At 49.1% G+C, this 27217-nt stretch overlaps 1 protein-coding gene across 5 annotated transcripts in view; it reads right to left on the bottom strand.

The window, feature by feature from the left end:
• Positions 1-27217, bottom strand: part of PIGK (phosphatidylinositol glycan anchor biosynthesis class K) — a 108841-nt gene that overhangs the window by 47257 nt on the left and 34367 nt on the right. For all 5 annotated transcript variants that reach the window (XM_044004862.1, XM_044004863.1, XM_044004864.1 and 2 more), the window contains 6 exons: positions 18412-18547; positions 12567-12678; positions 10587-10683; positions 9214-9331; positions 9000-9110; positions 4508-4680 (listed from right to left, as the gene is read on the bottom strand). In XM_044004862.1, coding sequence (XP_043860797.1) covers positions 4508-4680; positions 9000-9110; positions 9214-9331; positions 10587-10683; positions 12567-12678; positions 18412-18547 — 747 coding nt within the window. The remainder of the gene's footprint in view (positions 1-4507; positions 4681-8999; positions 9111-9213; positions 9332-10586; positions 10684-12566; positions 12679-18411; positions 18548-27217) is intronic.

The raw sequence follows: 27217 nt of genomic DNA, 5'->3' as shown, positions 1-27217 counted from the left end.
TCACTTAGGCACCTCATATAACCAATCCTTCTCCACTTGTCCCCCTTCCACGGTGACTACCCCAGAGTAGGCCTCATCCCATCTTGCCTAGACTCTTCTCTCCTACCCCAATCTATGTTCCAGACAGCTGTGGAAATAACTGTCCTGAAGTGCAGGTTAATCACGCCAGGCTCCTGCCCAGTGATCGAGGTCCCAGCCCCAAGAACCATCTACCCGGCCCTTCAAAGCCTGTCCCTTTCCCTTCTTTGTGGGCTTAGCCCTCCTCCATGAGCTCTACACTCCAAGCCCCCTGACCCACTTGGCCGTTCCTCACCCCGATGCTCCACATCCCATCACGGTGGCTTTTCATGGGCTGGTTCACACACACACACACACACACACACACACACACACACACACACACACACACACCCATTTGCTGGATCACTCCCTCCTCACCTCTACCTCCTTATACCCCAAGGTCACATTCTGGAGGAGACTTTTTCTATCTTCCCCCTCTAAGGAGACTTTCTCTACACCCTCTGTGTACCCCGTTTGAGGGCAGGGAGAGACTTGTTTTGTCTTGGTCTCCCCAGCACTTAGGACTGTGCCTGGAACACAGAAAGTACCTACTAAATGCTTGCTGCTCAATGACCTAGACAATGAGCCCTCTGCATCAGGCCAGAATCGGCTTCTTTGTGACTCCCGACCATCACTTCTATGGAGTCAAGGACAAGCCTCCTTCCCAGCAGGCCTCAAATGATGGTGGGCTTATGGAAGGGGAGGAGAAAGAAAGATCTCAATGAGGAACATGACCCGGCCTCACAAAACAAGTCCTTAGAGCAGGACTTCTCACCTAGGCTGTGGCCGGGCCCCTCTCAGGGAAGCCAAGGGAAGCTTCTCAGAGTAATGTTGTTGAATGCATAACAGACAGTTATCAATGGAGGAAGACGCCCCCCCCCCCATTGAAAATGCTGGCCTCAAAGGGTCCCTCCCAGCCCCACAGGAAGGCCATCCACTCTTCCCTGACCAGTTCTGATGGTTCTCTAACTATTCTCCAGTGTGGAACAGCACAGGGTAGCGGGGGTCTCCAGCGGTGCTTGTCGTGTTTACAGAGGAAACATGGCATGGGGAGGGGGGGTCCTCCTCAGCCCCAGCATCTAGCCTTCAGTAGCAAACACCTAGAAGGTTTCACCTCTTCCTCCTTTCTACATCATCCTCTTGCTTTTCAGTCCCTTACAACATGGCTCCCAATGCCAAGACAGGACCAAAGCAGAAAGAACATGGAGTGGTGCGGGAACACCTCGGGGCCAGGCCACAGGAAGACCCACATTCAAGTCCAGACTCAGGCTCTTGCTCAGTGGGTGACTTCACTGCCTCCAGCTTCAGTTCCTTCAAATGCAGAATGGGGATAACAACAGCACCTCCTTCCCAGGGCTACTGTGAGGCTCCAATGAGATCTTAGCAGTAACCACCTGGCATACAGTCAGCGCCACATCAACGTAGGCTGCCATCACCATCACCAACAATCCCTTGACTCTTCGGTCTGCCGGCCTCTTCTCACCGCTGCCCGCTGATACCCCTGTTCCCTTGACGACTCCCCCCAAAGGCTGCCCCCCCAAATGTCTTTCCACGATGGTGCGTGTAATCTGCAGACATGATGCCCAGCATCTTCCCTCTGTGCTCCCGTACCAGTCCTCTCTGCCCACAGAATGTGAGCTCCTCCCAAGCCTCTAGCACAGCGCCAGGCGCACAGCAGACACTTCAGAGATACATAGCGATTAACTCCCTGAAGCACCAGTGCTCTCTGCCCTTGCTCCCACAGCTCCCAGTCAGGGGCTCACCTCATCCCTCCCCTGCTCAAAAGCCCCGGGGGCTCCCCACTGGCTCCCCGGGGGCTCCCCACTGGCTCCCCGGGGGCTCCCCACTGGCTCCCCGGGGGCTCCGAGGCAGACACAAACCTCTTAGCCTGTCCCTCCACCATCTACACTCTAGACGCCCCTCTAGCCTTGTCTCAGCCTCACTCCCCTCTCACAAACTCTATGTTCCAAGCAAGCCACACTGCCCAATGTGCCCTGAGCTCCATCCTCCCTCCTCCCAGCATGCCCCTGGGCAGGCCACGACCCTTGCCTGGAATGCCATCGCCTCTTCCCTTTCCCCTCCCCACGATCCTCTCCCTCATCTCCACCAGTGGTCACTGCGCTCTCTCTTCGCCAAGTCATCACTCTGTACGAGCCTCATTTGTGCGTCTAAAATGGCCACTTGGTAGAAGGGAATGGGAGCTCTTTGGGGACAAGGCCGGCTTTGTGCCTGCCTCTCTATGCCCAGGGCCTGGCCGACAGTTAATGAAGGTCTGCTGAACAGAACTGAGTTAGAAATGGCGTGGACCCAAACCGTTTCGTGTTATTAAGTACACCCCACAGAGGATCTAAGAGGTCGCTATGCCTTAGACGCAGTCAGGGGCGCCCCTCACGGGTCAGAGAATAAATGCAATGACTTCGAGGATCCTGTAGAAAGGAGAGCCATAGAGACATCCCACTTTAGGACACTAGAGGGCGCAATGACCCAATAATACTGACGTCTGGCTTGGAGGCATTTGGTCCCTCCCTGGAGTCAGGATGAAGCTCCTTGATGTTGGTCTGTTTTCACGACCTGTGCATTTACAACCCAAACTTTCACAGGAAAACACCCCATTCCTCATCCAAATCCCAGTGCTCGTCTGGGTCTCCTGAAAAAGCCCAGATTAAGAGGCAACCAGCCCCTAGCCCTGAGTAATCGTCCCAGTGCCGCCATTGTGAATGGAGGGAGAAGAGGAGGGGCGATCAAAGGCAGGCCAGGGAGCCAGGAGGGCAGACAGGCGGAATGATTCAGACAGACTCCAGGCCGTGCTCAAGGAATCCTGCATCTTCTGATTTGTATTATTCAACGGGAATTTTAAAATGGCTCGGTAACATGCACAGTAACTGCATGTTTAAATCAGCTATTTGCTACAGTTAATAAATATTTTAGTAGTTTTTAAAGCAAATTGGAAATTATCTACACACCATAAATGTTATAACTAAAGTTTCTACTGCCCACACAAAATCTATTTCTGAGAACATGGAACTATAGGGAATAGAAAAGCCAAAACTTTATTTCAGACATTCAAAATGTGTAACAAGAAATAACTGATCGTGGTCATTTAAAATCTTACTAAGAATGCTCTGTGCTGCTTCTTTTGTTTTTAATCACTGCAAATGAACACCAATGAGAGACAAGTTTAAAAGAACTGTAAGAGTCATGAACTAGTTTTAAAAAGATGTCTTCAACACGCAATCTAAAACTTTTCCTTGGAGAAAAATTCCTAATAAGAGATACACCAGACACACAGAGCACAGCTTCACGGTGAAATGTGTGGAGTCAAATTACAATCAGAGACGTTTTTACTTCACTGGCTGTTTCAATACTCCTACACAACCACTTTGCCTTTAAGATACCATAGTAACAATGAAAAAATTCAATCCACAGGAATCGGCAGCCTGGGAAATAAGCGTCATCATCTCGTCACTCACCTGAAACTCCATCGTTACCAGTGGCATCTTAACTACTGAATCCAAGGGCCTTTTCCCATCCCCAACCCTCTCTCTTGCTCCCGATGCTGCAGAATGCCCTCTCCCCCCTTAGCCTGGCTCTCTTCCACATGGACTCTAGGTGCCCCTCCAGCCCTGTCTCATACTCACCGCCCTTCGCACCCCTGGCGCTGGCCTGACCGCTCCCTCTAAGTTTCTTTTGCAGGCCTGACATCCGTATCTCACTCATTAACTGTGGGCGCCCCCCCCCAGCTCTATCCAGGGCCCTCTCCTTCTCCCTCTCTACACACTCCCAAGCCCCCATGAATTCAATTATCTTCCTCCTCCTAGATCGACCCACACATAGCCCTCTCTGGAGCTCCAGCCCCACCCATCACAAACTGCCCACTGGCTGTTTCCAACTGCTTGCCCCAGAGACATCTCAAACTTGTTCACTGTCTTTTCCCTTAACCCACTGCCCCCGTGTCTGTCAAGGACACCCCATCCTTCCAGTCTTCCCAGGCTTCCCAATTTGGTGTTCTGTCTGACTCCTCTCTCTCCTTCACTCCTCATGTCTAAGCAGTTGCCAAATCTTGTCATTTCTATCTCCATGACACGTCTTTGCACGGGTCGCTGTCCCTCACATCTGGACTGTACTCACCCCCTGTCCATCCCTCAGAAGCCTCACCTATCAGCTGAAGCCTTTCCCAATGCCCCCGGCCAGTACAGCCTCCCAAGAAGCCTTAGACTTACTCAGACCCCCAAGCTCCCATCTGTCTCTGTATGACAGAAGAGAGCTCTCTGTCCCCTGCTTAGGAGAACCCTTGTACACAACCTGCAAGAATGAGCTAAACGGATACCCGAGAAAACCACAGGTTTTCTTCTCACCTGCAAACTGCTGTTTCTTTGAGGCTACCAAATGAAAATAGACTCGATGAAGCTGGAAAAGGCTTCGTTCATAAGCAAAGTAAGATCAATACCTGTACCCCATGGAGCTCAAATCCGGTTTCAGGGAAACAGTGTCCGTGGTAATTTCCACTTTCCTCACACTTCCAAAGAAGTCCGTTATTAGCACGTTCTGAGGATTTCTCTGAAAAAGATCCGTCCGATGTCCAGGAGTCGAAACACATAAGCTTTTGGGACACACCTGAAACTGGAGAACAACAGGAGCAATCAGCACCATCACAATCACTTGCACTTGTCGCACTGTTTCTGAGCCCGGCCGGGCCTTCCCAACCCGGCAGATTTCATGGGCGGAGCTGGCATGGGGGCAGCTCCCTCGGGGACATCCTCCTCAAGGCCCTATTCGTGTTCCTGACCTGGGTCCAGGGTTAACTGGCCTGGCCTCTGACCGGTCAGACCTGGGAGGGGAAAGGCCCCAAGGGCATCCCTGACCTTCCCGTCTCCAAGGTCACCTCGCTGTGAGCCAGGAGCACTTCACTGGAGCTAGTCTGCTCTGGTCACCTACAGGGCCAGGACATCAGCCAGGGCTGCTGGGACTAGGGCTGCCCTGAAGGAGAAGGCCACCTTCTCCCGTCTGACCCACTCTTGACCCATTCCACAAGCGGCTGTGAGCTGTGACCTCACTGCGGGTGAGCCTGGTCCCGTCCCTTCTGCCCCCAAGTCCTCCACGGTGCCCTGGGCCTGACAGGAAAGGTCCAGATTTCTCGGCCTGGAAGCCGCCCAGGCCTGCAGGGGCTTACACACTGGAGAGCTGGAGGTCGGCCACGGTCAGTCGCCATTTAGGGCCTATTCTCACACGGGAGGCACTTCGTCCACGTACGCCTCTCCTGTGTTCCAGCCTCTCCTGTGTTCCAGCCTCCCTGCCGCCGGCTCCCTCACTTCTCACGTGGCTTTTCCTCCCCAAAGCCCTGACTCAGCCCCTCAGAAAACAGCGAGCTTTGCTCCCACGGCCCGACACAGACCTTTGTGGACGCCTCTTACTCACTCGCTCTGCACTCGGGTCTCGTGGCTCGCCACACTCAAGACCAAGGCTGTCAGTGTGGCCCCCTCTCCATGGTCTTTCCCTTGTTCTCCACGGACCCAGCTCCTGACACAGTCTCTCCTCCGGGGCAGGGGAGGCTTGGACCTTCTTCATGCCCCATTTGCTTAGCACAGGGCTGGGCCCACAGGAAGTGTTCAATCAATGCTTATGAACTGACATCAGGTTGGACAAGTCACATCCTGCCTACCTGTCCCCTACAGACAACAGACCCCTCCCCACTGTCAATGAAGTCCAGACAGATGGACCAACAACTGCTACCACAACCCTGAGGACCATCCACTGGAAAACATTTATTAAGCATCTACTATGTGCTGGGTACTACGCTAAACTCTGGGAACACAAAAAGACACCATCGGGGCGGCTAGGTGGCGCAGTGCATGGAGCACCAGACCTGAAGTAAGAGGACCTGAGTTCAAATCCGGCCTCAGACACTTGACACTCACTAGCTGTGTGACCCTAGGCAAGTCACTTAACCCGCATTGCCTCACCAAAAAAAAAAAAGACACCATCTGCCCTCAACCTCAAGGAGCTTATAATCTAAGGAGGGAGACAGCAGCAAACAAATAGGCACAAACACACTCTCTACAGGATAAACAGAAAATAATGCACATCCCTTGTGTCTGTGTGTGCGCCCAGCATTCCTCCGGCCAGCGTCTCCAGGGTCAGGGAGCCGTGACCTTTCTTTCTGTCTTTGGATGGTACCAGCCAAATCACTGCACCAGAAAGGCCTTCAAAAGTGGTTTTCCCTTATGGTGATGCTACAAAAGTCAACAACATCGAGGCACTGGTGCGAGGCATTCAGGGTTAAAAAGAAAAAAAACTAAACTTTGCAATATTCCCCACTTGTACAACCTAGAGGATGAGAGAATGAAGATCAGGAAGGAACCTGCCTACTTTATCGAGTAAGGAAAATGAGGCACAAGGAGGACCAACCCCATCACAAGGTCGATGTGTTGACTTGTGCATGAACTGGACTTCAGTGAGGCAGAGCTGCACAGGGAGTCAGGGGTAAGGAGCCTGGAAAGGCAGAGGGGGGGTGCAGATAGATAATGAAGGGCCCTGAACACCAAACAGAATATTCTGTGTTTGATTTTAGCGAGGACAGGGAACCCCTGGGCTTTACTGAGCCTTCCCCACTAGCAAGTGCTGACACAGAAACTACACCCATGTGAATTCCGGTTCCCTCGTTTTCTAATAAATATTTCAAAAAGCAAACGTTACTAGTAGTACTAACTACTAACAAAGAGGTCTTTTTGAATCAAAAACCAACATGTTTGATTTCTCTGTTTTGCCTTTTACCCAATCGAGAAAGGCAGAGAAAACAGTGGCTTTCCCTGTGATTGAGTCTAACACCCTATGTCAACCACTCTCTGGATCATTGTATAACAGGAACCTAAAAGTGGTGAGAGCCGACTGCCTTCTGATAACTCTCAGCCATTCCCCCAGATGTGATTATTAGAAGCCCCGAACAGCTCCTGTCACTATGTTTCTGGGGTCACTGCCTTGGCGTGGGCGCAATCTCAAATGTACTTTATAGTCAGTGGGCAGGGTCACTACGAGGCTCTCTTACCCACCCAGAGCCTTTCTGAGAAGCACTTAGAGGTCAGAGTCTCCAATGAGGCAGCATCAGGCAAGCTGATCGAAAGTACATTGTTCATCTCTAGTGCCCCAAAAGTGCTTAATAAACACTTGCTGACTGAATGACTGACCCCTCTGTCCTCCTGACGGTACCAACTTTTGCCTACAGCCCCCCCCCCAATTCTGGAATTACGGTGATATTAATTTTAATTACTCTCCTGGAAGAACATAATACTGAGTATTTGCACCCACTGAACCCTGGAGAAATTAGAATGTAACAGGATCAAGCAATGTCGAATGGTGACACAGACTCTGTATTCCAATTTCATTAACCCAAGAAACCGCTTGAGTCCCCTCTAGGCGGGAGGGTCAGCATGTGTGCGCACACATCTACAGCACCTTTTGGCTGCTTTGAAAAATGGGTGTGCACAAGTGTGCATACAATGTGTGCATAAATATCTACGAATGGATGGATGGACACTACATGTGTATGAAGAAGTCAACTACTTTTGTAGAACAAAACTGTCAAGGAATTTTCGAAGCGCTCAGCATTGAGGCTCTCTTTGCTCCTGAAGCAAAGAATGGGCTTTCCGAGCCCGTTCTAAAGCTCTACTCATTGAAGCCGGAGTCTCCATGCCACCTCGCCCCGAGATAAAATGATGCAAATTCTTTTTTATGAACGTCACCGAAATTATTTTTAAATTAGCAAAATAATGATACCACAGAAGCACAGAAGGAACCCAAAGAAAAACAAGAGTGTTCCGAGTTCAGGAATGTAGGTGTCTACTATGCACATAAGCTCGTCTACTCTCGGAACAATGATTTATTAGAGCAATGCATCTGAAGACCAAGCTGCTGATAAAAGCCTATGACCATGTGAAAGCTAAATCTTACACCCACACACAAGGGGAAGGGAGTGTGGCTAGACAGCGACTGTGCTGAGCTAAGAGCTGGGAGGGAGGGTGGGGGTGGGGACAAGAACACTAAGCGAGCTCAGGCTGCAAGAGACATGGACAGAGCAGTCCAGAAGGGAGGGGGCACTGCGCTCCTCTGCCCTGGACAGCTGGGTTCTGCTCTGGGTGCCGCACTTCAGGGAGCATGCTGAGAAGCTACAAAGTGTTCATGGGAAGCGTCTAAGGATGATGAAAGGCAACATGCTAGCGGGAGATACTCAGCCAGTAAAAGAGAAGACTTGGGCAGGGGAAGGGGAAGCCCCCACTCGGACGGCAGTATCTGAAGGGCTGCCACGACTGCCTGGCTCAGGGCAGAGCCTCGGCAGGCAGCGGGGGCAGCCAGGGGAGCTCAGGGGTGCCCCAGGACAAACTCTCCATTCAAGTGGGAGGCCTGACGGGGCAGAGTGAGGCCCACCTTCATGCTCCTACATTGTTCCATCAACCCTCTTGCTAATGCCACATCATGGCCTCCGCCACAGAAAGGCTCCTCGCTCCCTCGAAACTCCATCTTCCTGGCCTAGGCTCCGTGGCACGTGAGTCTCAGGCAAGGGCCTAGTGGCCCGTCAGCGCCGCCTCCATTGGCAAAGGCTGGAAGAAGCAAGGACGCTTCTTTTTTCTTCCATACCCAACACTGAAAGACATAGATGGGATGAACAGGACTGGCTGGGAGCCTGTGGGATCTCTGGATGGAGGAGCTATCCTAGGTCCTGGAAGGGGCGCAGCAGACATCCTCCAGGCCCAGTCCCGGGCTCTGTGGAGCCCAGGGCCCGTCAGAGGCGGGGACACCTGCACAAAGCGCTCCCACACTTAAGAAAGGTCATCCAGACAGAGTGTGCCAGGCGACGTCCGAGGGGAAAGCCATCCGAGAGGCCTTCTGAAGGCCTCTGGGCCTCAGCGGGCAAAGGCCTGCGAGACCACCCGTGGAGATATACTTACAAGATCGTTCATGTTGGCTTGGCTGGCCGGATGGATTTCTTCTAAAAATTCCAGGACGTAAAAGGTGTATCTGTCCATAAGGTGGACTCCAATGGCGAGGTCAGGCTGATGCTGGACAAAGGAGAGAACAAGAAGCGTTGGCACCTTTCCCGTCTGATGGCGGCAGAGGTGCCGAAGCACAAAGCCAGGCCCGGGGGCGGGAACAGGTACTCACCGAGAGGGAGTCTTCTCCTACTTGGCTACTGGCGAGCGCCATGACGTTGGGGGAATAGAAGCGCTCGTACATGGACGCTCCTTGACAAGTGTCGATAATAAACAGCATCTCGTGGTAGCTGAAAGACAGGAAGAGGCGTGTTTGGGGGAGGTGTCTCACAACTTCCTCTGCCCTCCACTTTCACCCTGGCCCAGGCTGCTCCAGTCCATCAAGCTGATCCCCAACTACCTTCCCTTTCCTGCCAAGACTCTGAGTCGATCAACACTGATTAAACACTTACTGTGTTCGGGTCCTGGGCTAAGGACCAGGGATACAAAGAAGAGCGACAGACAGTCCAGTCCCCACCCTCAAGGAGCTCCCGGCGAGGGGGGGCTGGGACTGGGGAGGGAAGATGCTCTGAGGTGGGCGAGCTGCCCAGTTAATGGCATCTGGCAGAAGGATGAGTTTCTGGAGGAGAGCAGCCAGGTGCGAAATAAGGAGGAGAATGCCCTGGGGGCTGCCACATCTTGATGATTCCGTACCAGCCCCACCATCGCCATGATCAAACATCTACTATGGACTTGGCACTTTTAAGATTGTAAAGCATTTCACAAGCAAGTCACTGCCCCTCAGCCTGCCTCAGTTTCTTCATCTGGAAAATGGGGGTCATAGCAGCACCTGTCACCTAGGGCTGTTGGGAAGTGCACGTTGGCTTGATAAACTTTAAAGCGCTCTTATTCAAGCAATCGCCCTGCCTCTTTATGTGTCCTGGGCTCTGTGGCCACAGAGAGACCCTCTCCCAATCACCCTCAGGGACTCCCTATGACCTAATCAAGTCAGGCACCTGCCCAGGGTCTGGAACCCTGTCTCACAGCCCTCCTCCCCTGCACAAAGCTGCCCTTCCATCAAACCGTCCCCGCCATCTCCCGGTCCCCTCCAGTTCTTCCCTTTCCCCAGGCTTTGCTCACCACAGCTCTTGTGACTAGAGGGGACCCTTCCATAAAATGTTTCCCTTCCTTGAAGATCTGACTCAGACCCTGGACTTCTGAGCCAGACCTTCTCAGGGCGTTCTGAAGGATCAGATTATTTCTAATCTGTATTCTTCTTATTATTACTGAAATGCCCGCTGTGCCAACCTCCCAGAGGACCAGGGCACTTCCATCCGGCATATTGGTCAGAGCTCCCTTAACAGAGTGAGCATGTAACAAGCCTTGATTGAATTTATTTAAAAACTCACTCCAACGAGACACCCATCTAAGGGAGAACACGGGCCCAGGCTCCCGGCGGGGCCCAGTGCAGCCTCCCCGTCACTGCGTGACCTGGAACAGAACTGTAGCTCAGCATTCCTATGCCATTCTACTCAGTTTATCTCAGGAAAATCAGTGATCTCTCACCGTCTCTTCTGCCACATCTGTTCAAACGCATCAGCGAGCTCAACATTGGTGATTTCTTCAGAGTCCTGGAATTTCAAGAAGCCATTCCCACCGTGGCCTTGTGGGAAAAGAAGACAGTAAATTCCTGGACATGTGTGTGTGCATGTGTGTGTGTGTACATGTGTGTGCATGTGTGTGCGTGCATTTATTTTTTTTAAATAACAGGGAATTCACAGCCAAGACTCTTTTCTATGATTAATCGATGGGCTTTCGGATGTCCTTTTTGCCCCCAAAATAGGAAACTGCAAGAGGTGAACTGGATTTTCAAATTTTCATGCAGAAGGGAATAAAGATGGACAAGTAAATTATGAATTTCAGATCCCAAATCCTGAAATTACTGCCTTTTATGCTCAGTGTAAAGAAAACATACTGCCAATTGTGCTCAATTTAAAGAAGATGTGCCAAACAAGCAAAAAAAAGTACAGCAAACCCTCTTCTCTCACTGCACCCCATCACAAAATCAGAAGGGACTGCCCAGGGGCAGGGTAGGATGCCCCAACAGATTGGCAGATGGCCAAGTTCTAGGAAAGATGCCTGTTTGGAGGTACGTGCCAGGCACTGGGCACTGGGCACATCACAAACATCACCTCCATAATGATGTCTAAAGATGATCCCCAGAAGATTGAGGGGCCTGGATGCAGTGCGATAGGGCCTAGGCCTAAAGAGGGGGCGGTAGGGAGAGGGACGGGAAGAGCCAGGCCTCTGCAGCCTTGTCACATAAAAGAAGGCCTGGACAAGTTCAGCTGGCTTCCAAGGGCAAAGCTCAGAGCAGCAAAGAAGTTTTAGACGTGGCCGGTGCACAGAAAGCCACCAGCAGTCAGGCCTGGCCAAAACCAGAACGGGCCATGTTGGGAGGACGTGGGCTCCTGGGCTGTCAGATGCTGAAGCAAAGGCTGGCTCCACTTGTTTGCAATGTCACAGAAGAGATCATGGCCAGGGCTGCCCGGAGCCCCACGGCCTCAGAGGGCCCTCCCGCTCCTAAGAGGCCACCATTGTGCTCTCCTGGGAGGCCACCAGCCACAGATGGCACACTGGGCACCACAAGACGCCGCCAGGGCCAAGATTCCCGGGAGCCGAAAGGGGCAGTCTTGTTTTCAGCGCAAAAACGCCCGTGTGGGTTATCTGTAACCATCCAACTCCCCAGGATCAAAGGCGTGGGCATCATGTCTCCCTTCAAGGCCTAATGCTCGGGAAGAACGACCGCTTGTCCCATACGCTGGAGTGGGAGCTTAAAGCGCACAAAAGGCTAATGGCTAACACGAGGTCAGTAGGTCACCCTGCTCTAACATAAGCCATACGTACTCTGACCTGAAAAGTCTGTGTAGAGTATGTCAGTCGCTCATTCCCCAATCTGCTTCCTGCAAGTTCTATATTCTGAATAAGGAGCTGACTTAAAATAAAGAATGCCTTACATTGGGGCTGCTAGCTGGCACAGTGGATAGACAGCCAGCCCTGGAGTCAGGAGGACCTGAGTTCAAATCCGGCCTCAGACACTTAACACTAGCTGTGTGACCCTGGGCAAGTCACTTAACCCCAGTTGCCTCACACACACAAAAAAAAGAAGAAGAATGCCTTACATCACAGCAACATCATACAGAGTGACTGGATGAGAAATGATCCAAGGGATGGGTTAGCTCAGTAGCTCAGACACTACTTGGCTGAGTCAAAGTGTTTCACGTTCTGTTAAATGGGTTCACTGCTCCCAATCTTGTAAAAATGAAAAGGAGAAAATGGCAAAGAATGCCTTCTCAGCTTAGGGACAGAAATTCAAATAATTATGCACACATAAAGACACTGTAATACACAACTGTATAATAGCAAATTGATACTCAAAATGTAGCTATTTTTGAAGTCGTTTTCTATTCTGATAAAATTCTTGCCCTATGAGTTCAAAGAGATTCAACACAATCGACTCAAACCCACTTGAAATCCTTGACTTACCCGTCATATAAATCAGAATATTGCTTCTATCATCAGAAAGAAGACGTTTGGATCGAGGAGTGCTAGGCGGGACTCTCCCTGTTAACACTCGCAAAAAATTCTCCACTGTCACCTGAAAAATATAGATGTAAACTGGACCATTTCTAGCCCTAGAAAATAAGCCTAATGATTTTTTCTTCCCTCCTGCTTTTCTGCACTACTACTTTATAATATTATAATATTTATAATATTAATACTGATAAAATTTACTTTTAAAAGTATCCTTTCTTTTAGTCACTTAAGATATAGACATTTAATAGACGGCATCACCATCTATTTTATAAAACTTCTAAAATTATTGACCAGTGACTCTGGGGTACCAAGGAAAAGCGGATAAAGCCAATCAAATATGCAAATCACATGAAAAAGAAGCAGGGTGAGTTTGAAGAAATGCCTAAAACCACCTCTGAGCGATTCATCCACAAACGCCCACGTCTCACGACACGAATCCTCCCAATGCTTTCCTTACCATGGTGAGACCCAGAATCCCACAGGTAGATCACAGAGAGGGCTGCTGACACGAAGCTCTTCAAACGTCACGTTAGTCATTCATGCAATAAACAGGATGGGGAACATTTCCCTTTGGCTTCTCGATGCATTTATCTGCCCCTCCACAACACACACACTGTACAAACCCCACTAAGAAGAAGCCAGGAGGGGGCAGCTAGGTGGCACAGTGGATGGAGCACTGGCCCTGGATTGAGGAGGACCTGAGTTCAGATCCGCCCTTGGACACTTGACACTTGCTAGCTGTGTGACCTTGGGCAAGTCATTTAGCCCTCATCACCCCGCAGAGGAGGAAGAGGAGGAGGAGGAGAAGAAGAAGCTGGGAAGCCCCCCCAAGGGAGCACATGGAGAGACAGCAGTGGGAAAAGAGGGGCTCATTTCCAGAGGCCTGACCCAGGGCTTATGTCACAAAAAACGGGCCATCACATCACAGATGCTCCCTCAGCAGAAGCGCACACAGGAGAAATGCAGCTTCAGGAATGCCTGGAATCCACTCTTGGAGGGAGGCCACCCAGTCAAGGCCAGAGAGGGCCAGCAGGCTGACCTAACTGGCTTGGCACCTCTTTCACACTCCGCCCTAGAGCTGCCTCCCAAAGCCCCGGCCAAGACTACTGGCTGACAGGGAAGACGCTATCCAAAGGCAGAAGCAGAAGCCCCAGTCAGACACTCCTGTGACCATTCGTGCTGGCCCCCAAAGGGAAAGGCTTCAGTAAGCGCATGCACACAGCTTTGGGGGCTTTCTTTCCTGAGGATGGCTCACCAGGGGCGAGCTGCTCTTCTCCTGCATGGAGGTGACTGGGCCTCCCAAGGCTCTGAAAAGCCTTGCTGGCATCTGTTGCCCTAAGCCCCAGCTGGCTTGGTACATGGGAAGTGAGCAGAATGGATGGAATCAGCATTTAGAAAGCACCTACTATGTGCCGGTCACCATGCAGAGCATTTTCCAAACAGCATCGCAGTCACCTGGCCAAGAACTGTTCTTAGCCAGCACAGGCTAAGAACAGGGGAGCTGCCTGGGTCTGGAGAGGGGCTCTCCAGACAGGGAAGAAATGAGAATCTGCCAAGCCCAGGTTGGCAAGCTGGGCCTTGAGCTCTTGGAGGATTCCAGAAGGGAGGGGCTTAACTTCGGGCCCAAGCGTGTGCTCACCACACACCTCCTCACTGATCCGCTGACTGGTGAGCAGAACAAAAGGGAGAGATCACCGAAAGCCGGTTCAGCTTCTTCAAGGACAGAGCAAACCCAATGAACACACCTACTTCTTGTTACAGGGCCAGGGAGAAGCAGCTGACGTATCAGCCATGAGATGCTCACACTCGGCCTGCCGACAAGAGGCTCGATGATGGGATGATGGAGCGGATTGGAGACTGGCCCAGCGACGGCCCACAGAGAGCCATCACTAAGGGTCTGACGTTGCCTTGGGGACAACCCCACAATTAAAATACCAAGGAATCAGAACTATCTTTACCAAGGCCTCCTTCAATGTTTGCGTGGTACATTTACTGGGGTACAAAGTGGGGAGAGGGACCAGCCCGCCCAGCTAACAGGAAGCGGGACAGGATGGAGAGGATGCATGCAGGGAGCATGATGGGAGACTGAGGCAGCAGGCAGGCAAGTCGAGAGGCAAGAACCAGAGAGGGAACGGTAAGTTTTGAGCAAAAGAGAGACATCAGAACTGCTGTCGGAAGTGTTTTGCCTCCCGTGTGGAGGATGACTTAGGTGTGGGCAATATGCAAGAAAAAGCAGTGAGGCAGAGCTCCAAGTCAAGAGCCCTTTATTAAAGGGTCCGTGGTCCCCTCTAATGAAGTGGACCTCAGATTTTCCTCTCAATCTGAGATGCCCCTGCGCCCCAAGACCTGATTTTTATAGGGTTTGATACACAAATATGCAGAAGAGGCATGGTAAAACACAGACTCTCACTGGCTGATAGACCTTGTTCCCGAGGGCCAAAAATGATGCATTAGCAAGGGAGGACCAGGCTGGGTGAAACATCCTGTTGACTAAGTGCTCACAAGATGGGCAAAGCAACAGTCATCTCCAGTGACCAAGCGGTCAGAAGATGACCGCCTGCTCATGCTGGACAAGAGAGAAGGTCCACAGGTACAAAAATAAATCAGGGGGTTTCCCAAGGCCTCGAGGACTCCCGCCCACGCTGGGGCTGGACATGGAATTTGAGGGATCTTTGTCAACATTCTTGTGGCTGCCCAAGTGAGCGTCATAACTGGCAAACAAGTGGTGAAGGTGGGATAGAGTTTGAGGCCTTAGCTAATTATCCCTATGTGATTGATGCAAAATACCCAACTGATTAATACTGGCTGGAAGAGCACTGGGGTCCAGTGAATCATTTCCCATGTAGGGAAAGAAAGAGAAGCATCACAGCATGATTGCGATTGCCTGGACAAAAAGTGCCGAGGAACTCACCGAGGGTGTTAGGCATCTGAGTGGCAGGGGAATGTACAATCAACCAGTCACCCTTTATTAAGAACCTGTGGTGTAAGAGGTGCTGTGACAGGACCCTGGATGCCACTGGGAGGTCAGGCAAAATGGATAACTGGGCAGATGGAGAAAGGCCTCTGAAGGAGGCAGGACTTGGGGTCATCCTGGCCAGGGGACAGGGGCTGGGGGTAGGGGGGGAATGGGGCGGGGTGCAACCTCCAGGGTTACAGGGGGTCCAGGCAGGGGGGCAGCCTCATCCAACTACAAGGAACAGCGAGAAGGCCTCACCTGGCTGGTAGACAGAGAGGAGGCATAAGTGGTATCAGCCTACAGTGGCAGATTGGGGCCCGTCTGCCGAGGGTTTTAGATGCCACATGGGGGCTTTCCATTCACCCCAAAGGCAGCGAGGTGACCTGTGCATCGTCAGACTCCACAGGAGGCACACCAAGCTGGGGCAGTGGGAAGGAGCAACTGAAACCTGAGGTGAGGGATCACTTGGGCCAGATGTGGCGAGAGTCTAGAGAGAAAAGGGGTGATCGATATGGAAGGAGCTAAGCACAGGGTGCACTTGCTGCCACTTACAGAACCCTCAGAGGGGAAGTGTCTGGCCAGACTCTGAGCCAACCAACCAAAGGGAGCAGAAACAGGGAAGGTGGGAGAGCAGGGCAGGGCTTGAACTCTTATAGACCATCCCCTGGGAATGGACTTCGGCCGGCAGGGGAACCTTCACCAAGGACGTGTGGCAGGAGCACAGACGGGACGAGACCACCTCGACAGAAGAGGGAGGCGAGCCTCGGACAGAGCCCTGGGGAGCAGTGACCGACCCTGCAGAAAACGCTGAGAACCGGTGGTCCGGCAGGCAGGCACAAACCGTGAGAGGCCAGCGTGGGGCCAGACGTTCCACACTGCCCAGAGGTCAAGGAGGAGGAGGACGGGGAGGGGGAGGGCTGCTGGGTGTGACAAGAGCTAAAGAGATCGCTGGGGACACCAGAGAAGGTATCTTCAGTGGAGAGATGGCTAGGGGTGAAGTGGAAGGAGGGAGTCACCCTTACCAGGCATTCCAGGCATAGGGCACAGCCAAGGCAGAGGCCCTGACCACACCTGAGGGACAAGAGGCTAGTCCAGCTGGGCCAAGGGGCCTCCCAGACCATAAAGGAGAAGGGGTGGGGGGGCAATCGAGGGCCATGGACTGGTCAGACTGTACCGCAGGAGCGCTGCGGCGCACGTGTGAAGGAGGCACCAAAGGAGGCCTGCAGGGAAAGCAGCCAGGAGAGAGACTGGAGGGGCCCCTAGGAGACAGGCGCAGAGCACGGGTGTCCAGTGGAAGGAACACACCTGATGACCAGAGCAGAGGCGAAGGGGAGGAGGGAGGATGCAGAGGGCACTGAAACAATGACCCCCTCTTCTCTTTCCTGTCGAACACGGGCAGGGGCCTCTGTTGAACAGAAGGGGGAGGGGATATGAGTGGCCTGTGGACAGCGATGGAGGGAAATGAGCCACGGAGGACCGGGGCCCAAGCGACACAGCTGTACGGCCTCCTCCAGCCAGGCTCAGCAGTACCTGAGCAGGGGCAGAGAAGGCGGGTAGAGGGGCAATGAGCTGTGACCAGATGACAGGGCAAGGCCTTCAGGGGCTCAGGCGTCATAAAGCAGAACTGGCCAGAATGAGGGTGGTGGTCTGGGAAGGCAGCGGGACCACTGCTGCTCTCACTGAGGACAGAGGAGCGCTTCGGGGGCACGAGGCACAGCTGCAAGCCCAACGAAGGGACGTGGCCAAAAGAGAATTTCCAAAGTATGAACTGAGGAGACAGAACGCTTCCTGGGTCTGGGGCTGGGAGAGCGAATGGCTACAGGTAACTCATCCACCAAGAGGCAGGACCAGCAATAAAAGCTGGTGACTGGAGACAGGCAGATTTCACATCAGCGTGAGAAAGATCTGAAACACGAGAGCCGGACAAGGTTCCATCTTGCTGGGGGCAGAGGCTGCAGACCAGTCACCTGCTACACAGGAGAGGTGATGCCCGTGCAGGTGGCCAGAGGCCTCTGAGGAGCCATCCAATCCTCATTTCTGGGGATCTCTCCAGAAGGGCTATGATTTGTATTGTTGAAAGTCCTTCCACAGACAAAGGCATGGGATGGATCCTTCAGACACCTTCTTTTGTGCCGTCAATCTAACAGAAATTGAAGAAGACATCTGGACTCGATGGGAATGAAACCTGCTACTGCTGACTCGCCGTGGGCTGGGCATCTCGAGAGCTGGATTCTGGTCCTGACTTGCTAGTGTAAGGAGCCAGCCACGTAACACTGGGCTAAGTTCCAAAGGTCGACGGACCTCAGCGGCTCCAAGATCCCATGTTCAAGGAGCCTCATTTCCTAACTTAGGAGCCCAGTTCCACGCAGTGTGTTCCCTTATTCTCTGCAGATACACGGCTGCTTTTTAGCCTCCCTCGAAACAAGACTTAATCATTCCAGACTACAAAGAGATGCACATGTACACTGCTTAGCATAACAAAATATTAGAGAAATACTAGCTGGCTGGTGCTGATACCCAGCATCCTTAAAACTCAGGGGAAATAAAATGGATTTGGTTTCAACATTCGAATGGATTATTTTCATTATAAGTTCATTGAGTATGCACAGAAAATAACTTCAAGCTAATATGATAATAAATTTTGATCCGTTGTACTTGTGTACCCAGCCCTCAAACAGTGAAGACTTCCTGAAGTGCAGTGGAAGAATCAAGTGTGAATCTGGTACGGATTCTGTCCAATCAGCGGAATTAAAAACTAAGAACATATGAAAAACAATATAAATTTACTGTTCATTAAAAGGATTAAAAATGTTTAAGTATGTTTCTAAAACCATTTACCTCATAGCTTCTATAATCAACTTCCACATCATCTCCATAAACGTTCAGTTCCATGTTTTTGTGACTAAACACGGTTGCCGGCTTGGGGTTTCTGGAGTTGCACGCCATGTCATCAGCAAGCATCAGAACAATGTGGCTGGAAGAAACAAACAGAATTCTAACTCACATCCCACCGGAGAAAAAGACTGCAAAAGTCAGTTTTATCAGCAAGGGGATGCCCATTAAGTGGGGAATGGCTGAACAACTTGTGGAATATGATTGCGATGGAATATTATCGTACTCTAAGAAATGACAAGCAGGATAGCTTCAGAAAAACCTGGGAAGACTTACATGAAATGATGCAAAGTGAAGTGAGCAAAACCCAGAGAACATTGGCACGGTTACAGCAATACTGTACAATGATCAGCTGTGAAAATCTTAGCTACTCTGATTAAGACAATGAACTAAGATAATTCCAAAGGATTCAGAATTAAAAATGCTCTCCACCTCCAGAGAGAGAACAGATGGACTCTGAGTGTAGATTGAAGCAGACTTTTTTCACTTTTTTTGCAATATGGCTAATGTGGACATAAGCTTTGAATGACTTCGCATGTATAATCAATATCATATTGCTTGCCTTCTCAACAGGTAGGGGAAGGACTAGAGGGAGGGGCAGAACTTGGAATGCAAAATTTTTTTTTGGGGGGGGGGTGAGGCAATTGGGGTTAAGTGACTTGCCCAGGGTCACACAGCTAGTAAGTGTCAAGTGTCTGAGGCCAGATTTGAACTCAGGTCCTCCTGCCTCCAAGGCCAGTGCTTTATCCACTGTGCCACCTAGCTGCCCCTGGAACACAAAATTTTTAAAATCAATGTTTAAAAAAAAAAGGCTGACTATGGAAAAAGCAAACAGATGACAGCAAGTATGTATGTAGAGAGGAGACCCGAGCTGGCAGCAACACCGTTTTGTTGATGCTGAAGAGAGAGAGAAAGAAAGAAAAAAGGTGATCAAGAGGTCACCAATAACTACCACCCTCTGGGCTTCCTCACCCACCTCCACTGTGGTAAAAATTATTTGTGGTAAAGATTAATGTGGAAAGTTTTAGCTGAATCATTTGGGAGGGGCCACACCTGGCCCACGCTGGGATTATGTATGCTACTAAGAAGGACCTCCCCTTTTGGGGGAGGAAAATGCCAGACTCGACCGGAAGGGAGGGAACTTCCGGTAGGAGGGGGTGTTCAAAAGGCTCTCGGTCTTTTCGGCGCTCGGCTCGGTGGTGGGGTGTTTCGCGCTCCGTCTTGGGCGTGCTGGTTCTCGGCCCGGCGGGCAGTTCTAGACCGGTGAGTTTTATGAAGGAAAACCCTAAATTCCTTTGAACTAGCTTAACTGGGAACTCGCTGGGATCGCATGGGCTACGCTTAGAGTTAAGACTGTCCGTCTGTAGTTCTATTTCCTTATTTCCCTAATCGGTTCCACCTTTGTGGTCCGATTAATTCCCAAGCAGTAAAGCCTGATCCTTTATGAACTGAAGCTCAGAGGCTGCTTCTCTTATTGGCCTGGGAGGAATATATAAAAGGGAAAGTTCAAAGGGGAGATCAATGCTCCATATATCCAATTTTGGCCCTCACACCACACAATCCTAGTGAGGTCGTCTCTCCCTGAATCTAAGGCACCCTCCATGGGAGGACCCAGAGGAACAAGCAGGGTCTCCCAAGAAATACACCAACAGACCACATCGCTACCATCTCTCAGTACACTGAAAGATGGTAGACAGCATGAGATCATCATGATGCTACTGTTTGTTGCTGGCTGATGGCTAAAAAACACTGGATTCTGACAAATAAAACACCACCTTCAATAAGTCCCTCGAGCCTCCTGTGCCCTAAACGGATTTGGTCTCAAATGCAGACAATTCTTTAATTCAAGTATTCTTGGCCCAGGTGAGCTAAAGAATACACAGAATACACAGAAGAGCGCCCCGCCCCCCACCTTAGTGAAAGGCCCCCTGTTCATGCACTGTGGATTCAGAGGAAGGAACTAAAGAAATTCCAAGGGTGGGAGGGAAGATGCTAGAGGTGCCCAATGGCGGCCTTCCATGACCTTTGCACACAGAAAAGGGGTAAGGCCCCTTGCAAAGGGCCAGTGAGCAGAATTTGCTGCAGTGGGTAGAAGTTACTAAAGCAAACTTAGGCTTGAGATGGAAGAGTTTCCTAACAATTAGAGGTATCTCCAAGTCAAAGTCTAGGTGGCCACTCTTCAGGGTACTTAAGAGGGGAATCTTTTTAGGCACATGCCAACTAACATCCCTTCCGGCTCCCCATATCGGGGAGCAATGAGAGAGGGCATATCGAAGACTGGAGTGTCCGGGGATGCAATGCCCTGAAAACAGCACAAGAGTAAGAGGGCTACTATGTGAGGAGAAGGTTCCAGAGAGCACAGAGAACACAATTAGGGAGCAAACTTTCAAAACTTCAGCTAAATCAATATCAAAAGTAATTCTCATTGCTAACAGATAATAAACACCAGTGGGCATGAAATAGGACAACTGTTCAATCATTCAACCATAAAACCGGGCAGCCCAAACAGGGAATAAATTAATGAAGCATGTGTGATTAGCTTCAAGTAGAAAATGTTCTGCTGCATATGTTCAAGATACATTAAAGTTCAAAACTGAAACATGATTTTCTTGAAAATTGGCTAGAATTTTATTTTGAAACAAGGACTGCCAAATTCAAAGATCATCTCTTCAGCTGTTTCTGACTCATACTAACAAAGGGATATAAAATGATCCTTTCATAATAAAAAATATATCTTCTCCCTTATATATCGAAGCTGCTTCTATTGGAGGCTTAATTCTCAAAGAAGGGCAATTTAAATTGACCCTGACATTAAAACAAAAAGAAAGGGCAAGCTTGGTCCATTTCTGACCAAGACTTCCATCTTGGTACTGGATGGCACCTCAGTATCGACAGCACCATGGAAAGGGTCTTCATTCCATTTCAAGTGATTAATGACTCACCTATGTCCTAAATGGTGTCTCCAGGCCACAGTGCCAACATTATCTGTAGTGTGTTTTACTCACTACTATCTCCACCAAACCATCCTATCACATCTGGCCAGATGATGCAATAAGATACAATAAAGAAACCACTGAAAAGCATTTCAAGCAGGCTTCAGATTCTGATAGAAAATACATGCAGAGTGGGGCAGCTAGGTGGTGCAGTGGATAGAGCACTGGCCCTGGAGTCAGGAGGACCTGAGTTCAAATCTGGCCTCAGACACTTAACACTTACTAGCTGTGTGACCCTGGGCAAGTCACTTAACCCCAATTGCCCCTCAAAAAACAAAAACAAAAACAAAAACAAAAGAAAGAAAATACATGCAGTGTATATGCAAAACAAGGCCTAACGGTGGCTTTGGGTCACATTATCACACGATCCTGCTCTTCAAAAGAGAGAGACTGGCAGGTTACAAGTAGAGTGAATGGGGCAGAGGCAAAACCTCAAATCAGAACCTTATCTTTGGCCTCAGCACCAAACTAATGAACTAAGCTACAGAAAATCATTGGAAAACACACAGACCGTTCAGACATTTGGAGATCAGGAGGGCTGCTAAGAAATGAAATTTACAAAGGTAAACATAGTATAATTTCTTGGCATTAAAACATTTTGGTGGTGAGTTAGACGCTCTCTTAAGGGAAGGGCTACTGAGGGAAGTGAGCAGAACCAGAAGAACATTGGACACAGTAACGGCAACATTGTGTGATGATCCCCTGGGACAGATTTAGCTCTTTTCAGCAATACGATGATCCAAGACAACTCTGAAGTGCTTATGATGAAAAATGTTATCAATCCCCAAAGAAAGAAATGATAAAGTCTGAATACTGATCGAAGTATACATTTTTTACTTTGTTTTTCTTGGGTTTTAATTTTGGTTTATGTTTCTTTTTACAACATGACTAATATGGAACCTATATCAAATTGCTTGCCTTCTTAATGAAGGGAGTGGAAAGGCGGGAGAGAATTTGGAACTCAATTTTTAAAACAAATGTTGAAAATTGTTTTTACATATAGTTGGGGGAAAATAAAACACTAAATAAAAAAACAAATAAATACTAAATAAAATAAAATGTTTTGGTGGGTATGGGCTAATTTGAAAGTAATGCAAATTACAGATAATTACAAGTTCACCTTGGCCCCTGTAAAGACAGGAGTTTTTCTAGTCAACTGATGTTAATTACAAACTCATTCTAGCTGGTGTGCTGGTAAATATTTAACAACAAGCTCTCTGAAAAATAAAATAAAAACATGACACATTTTGAAATGTAAGCTGCATTATTAACATCTTCTCTATCACTTTCTGAAGTCTCAACAATGAGCAAAACAATCAACCAAGCCCTAATTTGCAGAAAGGTGTAAACACTCAAAATACACATTTTGTTAAACATTTCCCCATTAGTCATGTTGTGAAAGAAGAACCAGAACAAAAGGGGAAAATTACAAGAAATGAAAAGACAAAAAACAACAACAAAAGTGAAAATAGCATGCACTGCATTCAGACTCCGTAGCTCTTTCTCTGGAGGTGGAGAGCATTTTCCATCGTGAGTCTTTTGGCATTGTCTTGGATCATTGCATTGTGGAGAAGAACTAAGTCTATCATAGTCGATCATCACTCAATGTTGCTGTCACTGTGTACAATGTTCTCCTGGTTCTGCTCACTTCACTCAGCATCAGTCCACTTAAGTCTTTCCAGGTTTTTCTGAAGTCTACCTGCTCATCTTTTCTTACAACACAATAGTATCCCTTTATATTCATACACAACTTGTTCAGCCATTCCCCAGTTGATGGGTATCCCCTCAGTTTCCAATTCTTTGCCACCACAAAAAGAGCAGTTACAAATACTTTTGTACATGTGGGTCCTTGTCACATTTTTATGATATCTTTAGGATACAGATCCAGTGTTGCTGGATCAAAGGTTTGCACTGTTTTATAGCCCTTCAGGCATAGCGCCAAACTGCTCTCCAGAATGGTTCAATCCGTTCACAACTCCACCAACAATACATTAGTGTTCCAATTTACCCACATCTTCTCCAACATTTATCATTTTCCTTCTCTATCATATTAGCCAATCTGATAGGTACGGGTTGGTAGCTCAGAGTTGTTTTCATTTGCATTTCTCTAATCAATAGTGATTAAGAACAATTTTTCACATGACGATAGATAGCTTTAATTTCTTCATCTGAAAACTGCCTTCATATCCTTTAACCATTTCTCGATTGAAAAATGACTTGTATTTTTATAGACTTAACTCGGTTCTCTATTTATTTGAGAAATGAAAGGTGCTTCCCAGATTTCTGCTTTCCCTCTGATCTTGGTTGTGTTGGTTTTGTTTCACGACCCATATTTCATCAGTCACTCTTCTGATCCGGGTCAGGCATGCTCTGCCATGCTCGTAGCCACTGTGCAGGCAGCACTTTGTCTCACTGGTAAAGAGAGTTTTCCACCTTTGCCTTTTGTCTGTTTCAGCTTTGGAGGAGAAAGTATTGATTATAAAAAGAAAATCCCACTATGAAGAGAGAACTGTTGAAGTGAATGTTTGGGAAATTTTCCATTGTTGTGTGATTCTTTTTTTTTCCACCCTGAAAACAATGTATACCACCTGTCTTTCAACACACTTTAGAAACTTGGAGACAGAATCTTCTAACTTATTTACAAATCTTAAAATGAACAGTTTCAATGAGTTTTTAGGCCATTTGTTTAAAATACAAAATGCATTATCTTCCAAACAATTTATAAGAGCAACTGATAAACACTGGGGAAAATGGAAATTTACCAGCCAAATTCTAACAAAAATCTTTCCAGAATTGAAGGATAAGATTGAAAAATGAGTATTATGATTTACTAAATGCAGCCAGCGATGGACTTCTTCCATTGGATCCGTGTATCTTCATGAGGTATCTTCTTCAGCTATGACAACCTTTAAAACCAAGTACTGAAATGAAAGAAAAACTTTCTTCCTCCTTATCTCTGCCTCCTGACTCCCTCCAAGTCCCTGCCAATATCCATCTTCCACAGGAAGCCTTTCCCAATCCCCTAACTAGCAGTATTTCTCCTGTCTGTGGCTAGTCTGTACAATGCTGCTTGCATATTGTCTCCCTCATTAGACTGTGAGCATCTTTTCCATCCTGATTACTTAGCACAGTGTGTGACACTGGCTTAAAAAATACCTATTGACTGACTGACTGACTGACTGGATCACACAGCTGCAACCAAAGATTTCCATAAACAACAGGATACACAATCATATAACTCTCATTGAAATCACTGCTAATATTTACTGCAGATGTTTAACCAGTAATTAATTGATTTCAGTGTTTGTATTGAATGCATTTCGCCTTTAACTCATCATTGTCCAGGCATTTGAAAACAGACAGACACATATTCGAGGGTGCTGGAGACTTCTGCACTCCATCATGCCACCTCTCGGACAGGTTGATTAGAGTGACATAAAAGCTCATGCACGGCATAACAGTAATAAGCACTGATGATATTACATCATCATAGTGACAGCTTCGGCAAAGCACTTTACAAATTTTATCTCACCGGATCCTACCGATAACCCTGTGAGATGAAGGCTATCGTTACCCTCATTTTACAGTTGTGGAAACTGAGGCAGACAGAGAGGAAGTGACCTTCCCAGGGTCCCATAGCTAGGAAATGTCTGAGATTTGAACTCAGGTCTTCCTGACTTCCAGGTCCTCACCTCACTCCTTTGAAAACAGCTAAAAGCCAATGCATCTCAACTGAAAAGGAGAGAGAGAGAGAGCACACAATTCTTTGGGACACACCACCCAAAATGTGTGAGCACCTGAATGGATGTTCTCCCAAGGAGGAAGGACCACAAGGACCAGGGCAGCTGGCCCGAGGACCACCGCCATGCCCACTTGCCCTCTGCCCTGGTGCCCACTTTGAGGCTCTTTCCTGAAGGTGGTGGCTCACCAGGAGACAGAAACCAAGGAGGTGCTGGGGCAGCGTGGCAAAGCCAAGGGCTCCCATGCAGATGACAATCGCAGACAGAGCAGCGAGAAGAGCAGGGAAATAGCCAGGAGAGAAAAACAAGCACCAAGTGTGCACATCTTTGTGTCTGGGAGGCTGCTGAGTGCATCTGCACGGAGCCCCAGCCCCGGCCTTCCTGGAATCCTTGAGGCTTGCTTAGCGCAAGGTGAGCACATAGGGCATGCCTGCAGACAGACTGACCAGAGGCACTGACAGAGCACCTTTACTAAAGTGCCAGGCACTTTATCAGCCAGAGAGCTAAATATGACCTCACCAAAAGCCTGGGAGGGAGGGACAGTTATCATCTCCATTTTACAAATGAGGAAACTGAAGCAAGCAGCGTGCCTCACCTAGGGTCACACAGCTAGGAAGTGTCTGAGGCCCCATTTGAACCCAAGTCTTCCTGACTCACTGCCCCTAGCCAATCCACTGCTCTTGGAAGGTGAGGAAATTGGACCAAATTCATCTAAGTTCCCTCCAAGGACAAATCAAGGTCTGATATGATTCTTCTTTGTCCTTGTGCCTACAGGCCAGAGCACAGGGCCTGGCGCACTGGGGGCTAATCAACGCTTCCTGCTGATGAACTGATTTTCCCTTGTGTCCCTGTGTCCTCGTGGTCTGACTATCAAAAAGCAATTCTCCCGAGTGGAGAGCGACCAACTGACACTCAGCATGATGGCTGGAAACGCCTCCTCGGGAGGGGATCTCCATGCTGGTCTTGTTCCATAGCCCTAGACTGAGAGGCTTTCAAAATGCTGGCCTGGACCCCGGGGGCACCGAGGCAATGACTTTCCACTCAGCCCCTTCCTGACACAGACAAGCTCTGCGAAGTTCCCTGGCCAGCCACCACTGCTTCCATCGGCCACAAGAGCGGTGCCCTCTCTGCGGTAAAGGTGTCTCCTGGAGAGCAGGCGACTTCTCATTTCACGTCCATCTCCTGGGCCACACTCAGCTTAAGATCTGGGGTCGGCCACGCAGTGCTTAATAAAGGTTTACTGGCCGACGGACTGAGCTCATAGCACAGGGTTACGCCGTCCTATGAGCCTAGGCATCGTTGTGGTCGTTCAGTCCTGTCTAACCCCGTCGGAGGTTTCTCGACAGAGGTACTGGAGCGCTCGGCCATTTACTTCTCCAGCTCATTTGACGGATAAGGAAACTGAGGCAAACAGGGGGAAGGCACTTGCCCAAGGTCACACAGTTATGAAGTGTCTGAGGCAGGATGTGATGTTTATATAAGTCTTTTAACTAAGAAAACACAATTTTTTCCTACATTCTTCTGAGAACCTCATTTCCTTTTCTATAACCGATAGGCTCATGCCAAGACTGATCTTTCCAGGATATTATAAATTATCTCTTGTATATCTTTAGCTGCATTCAATACATTATGCCTTATGTGTTCACTGTGATGGCTGTTTGAGCGCTGTACTTTCCAAGTTTCACATCAAAGTATGATTTCTACGAGAATATAAATTAATCCTGACCTCCCCCAGCCCAAAGGCTTTTGAAACTTGGAATATGGCCCACAGTTTCTAGATGCCAGGAGAACTATGACATGGCATAAAAAATAATGATCACTAGCAAAAATGAGGTAGAATTCTTCTCTACCTGCTCTCCCATCTACCGCACCAACGGGCTGGTTGGTTATGTAATCTTTGGAAGCAACAGAAAAGAAAGTGGATTTTAATTGATTTTAAAGGAATCGCTACAACAAACCCGAATCCCATCATGCTTTCTCTCTAAGCAAAGACTCCCCTCATCCTGGCTGCAGCTTGAG

The sequence above is a fragment of the Dromiciops gliroides genome, chromosome 4, assembly GCF_019393635.1.
Source record: "Dromiciops gliroides isolate mDroGli1 chromosome 4, mDroGli1.pri, whole genome shotgun sequence".
NCBI classification, from domain to species: Eukaryota; Metazoa; Chordata; class Mammalia; order Microbiotheria; family Microbiotheriidae; genus Dromiciops; species Dromiciops gliroides.
The sequence above is the reverse complement of the archived record's forward strand: the minus strand, read 5'-3'. Positions and strand labels throughout refer to the sequence as shown.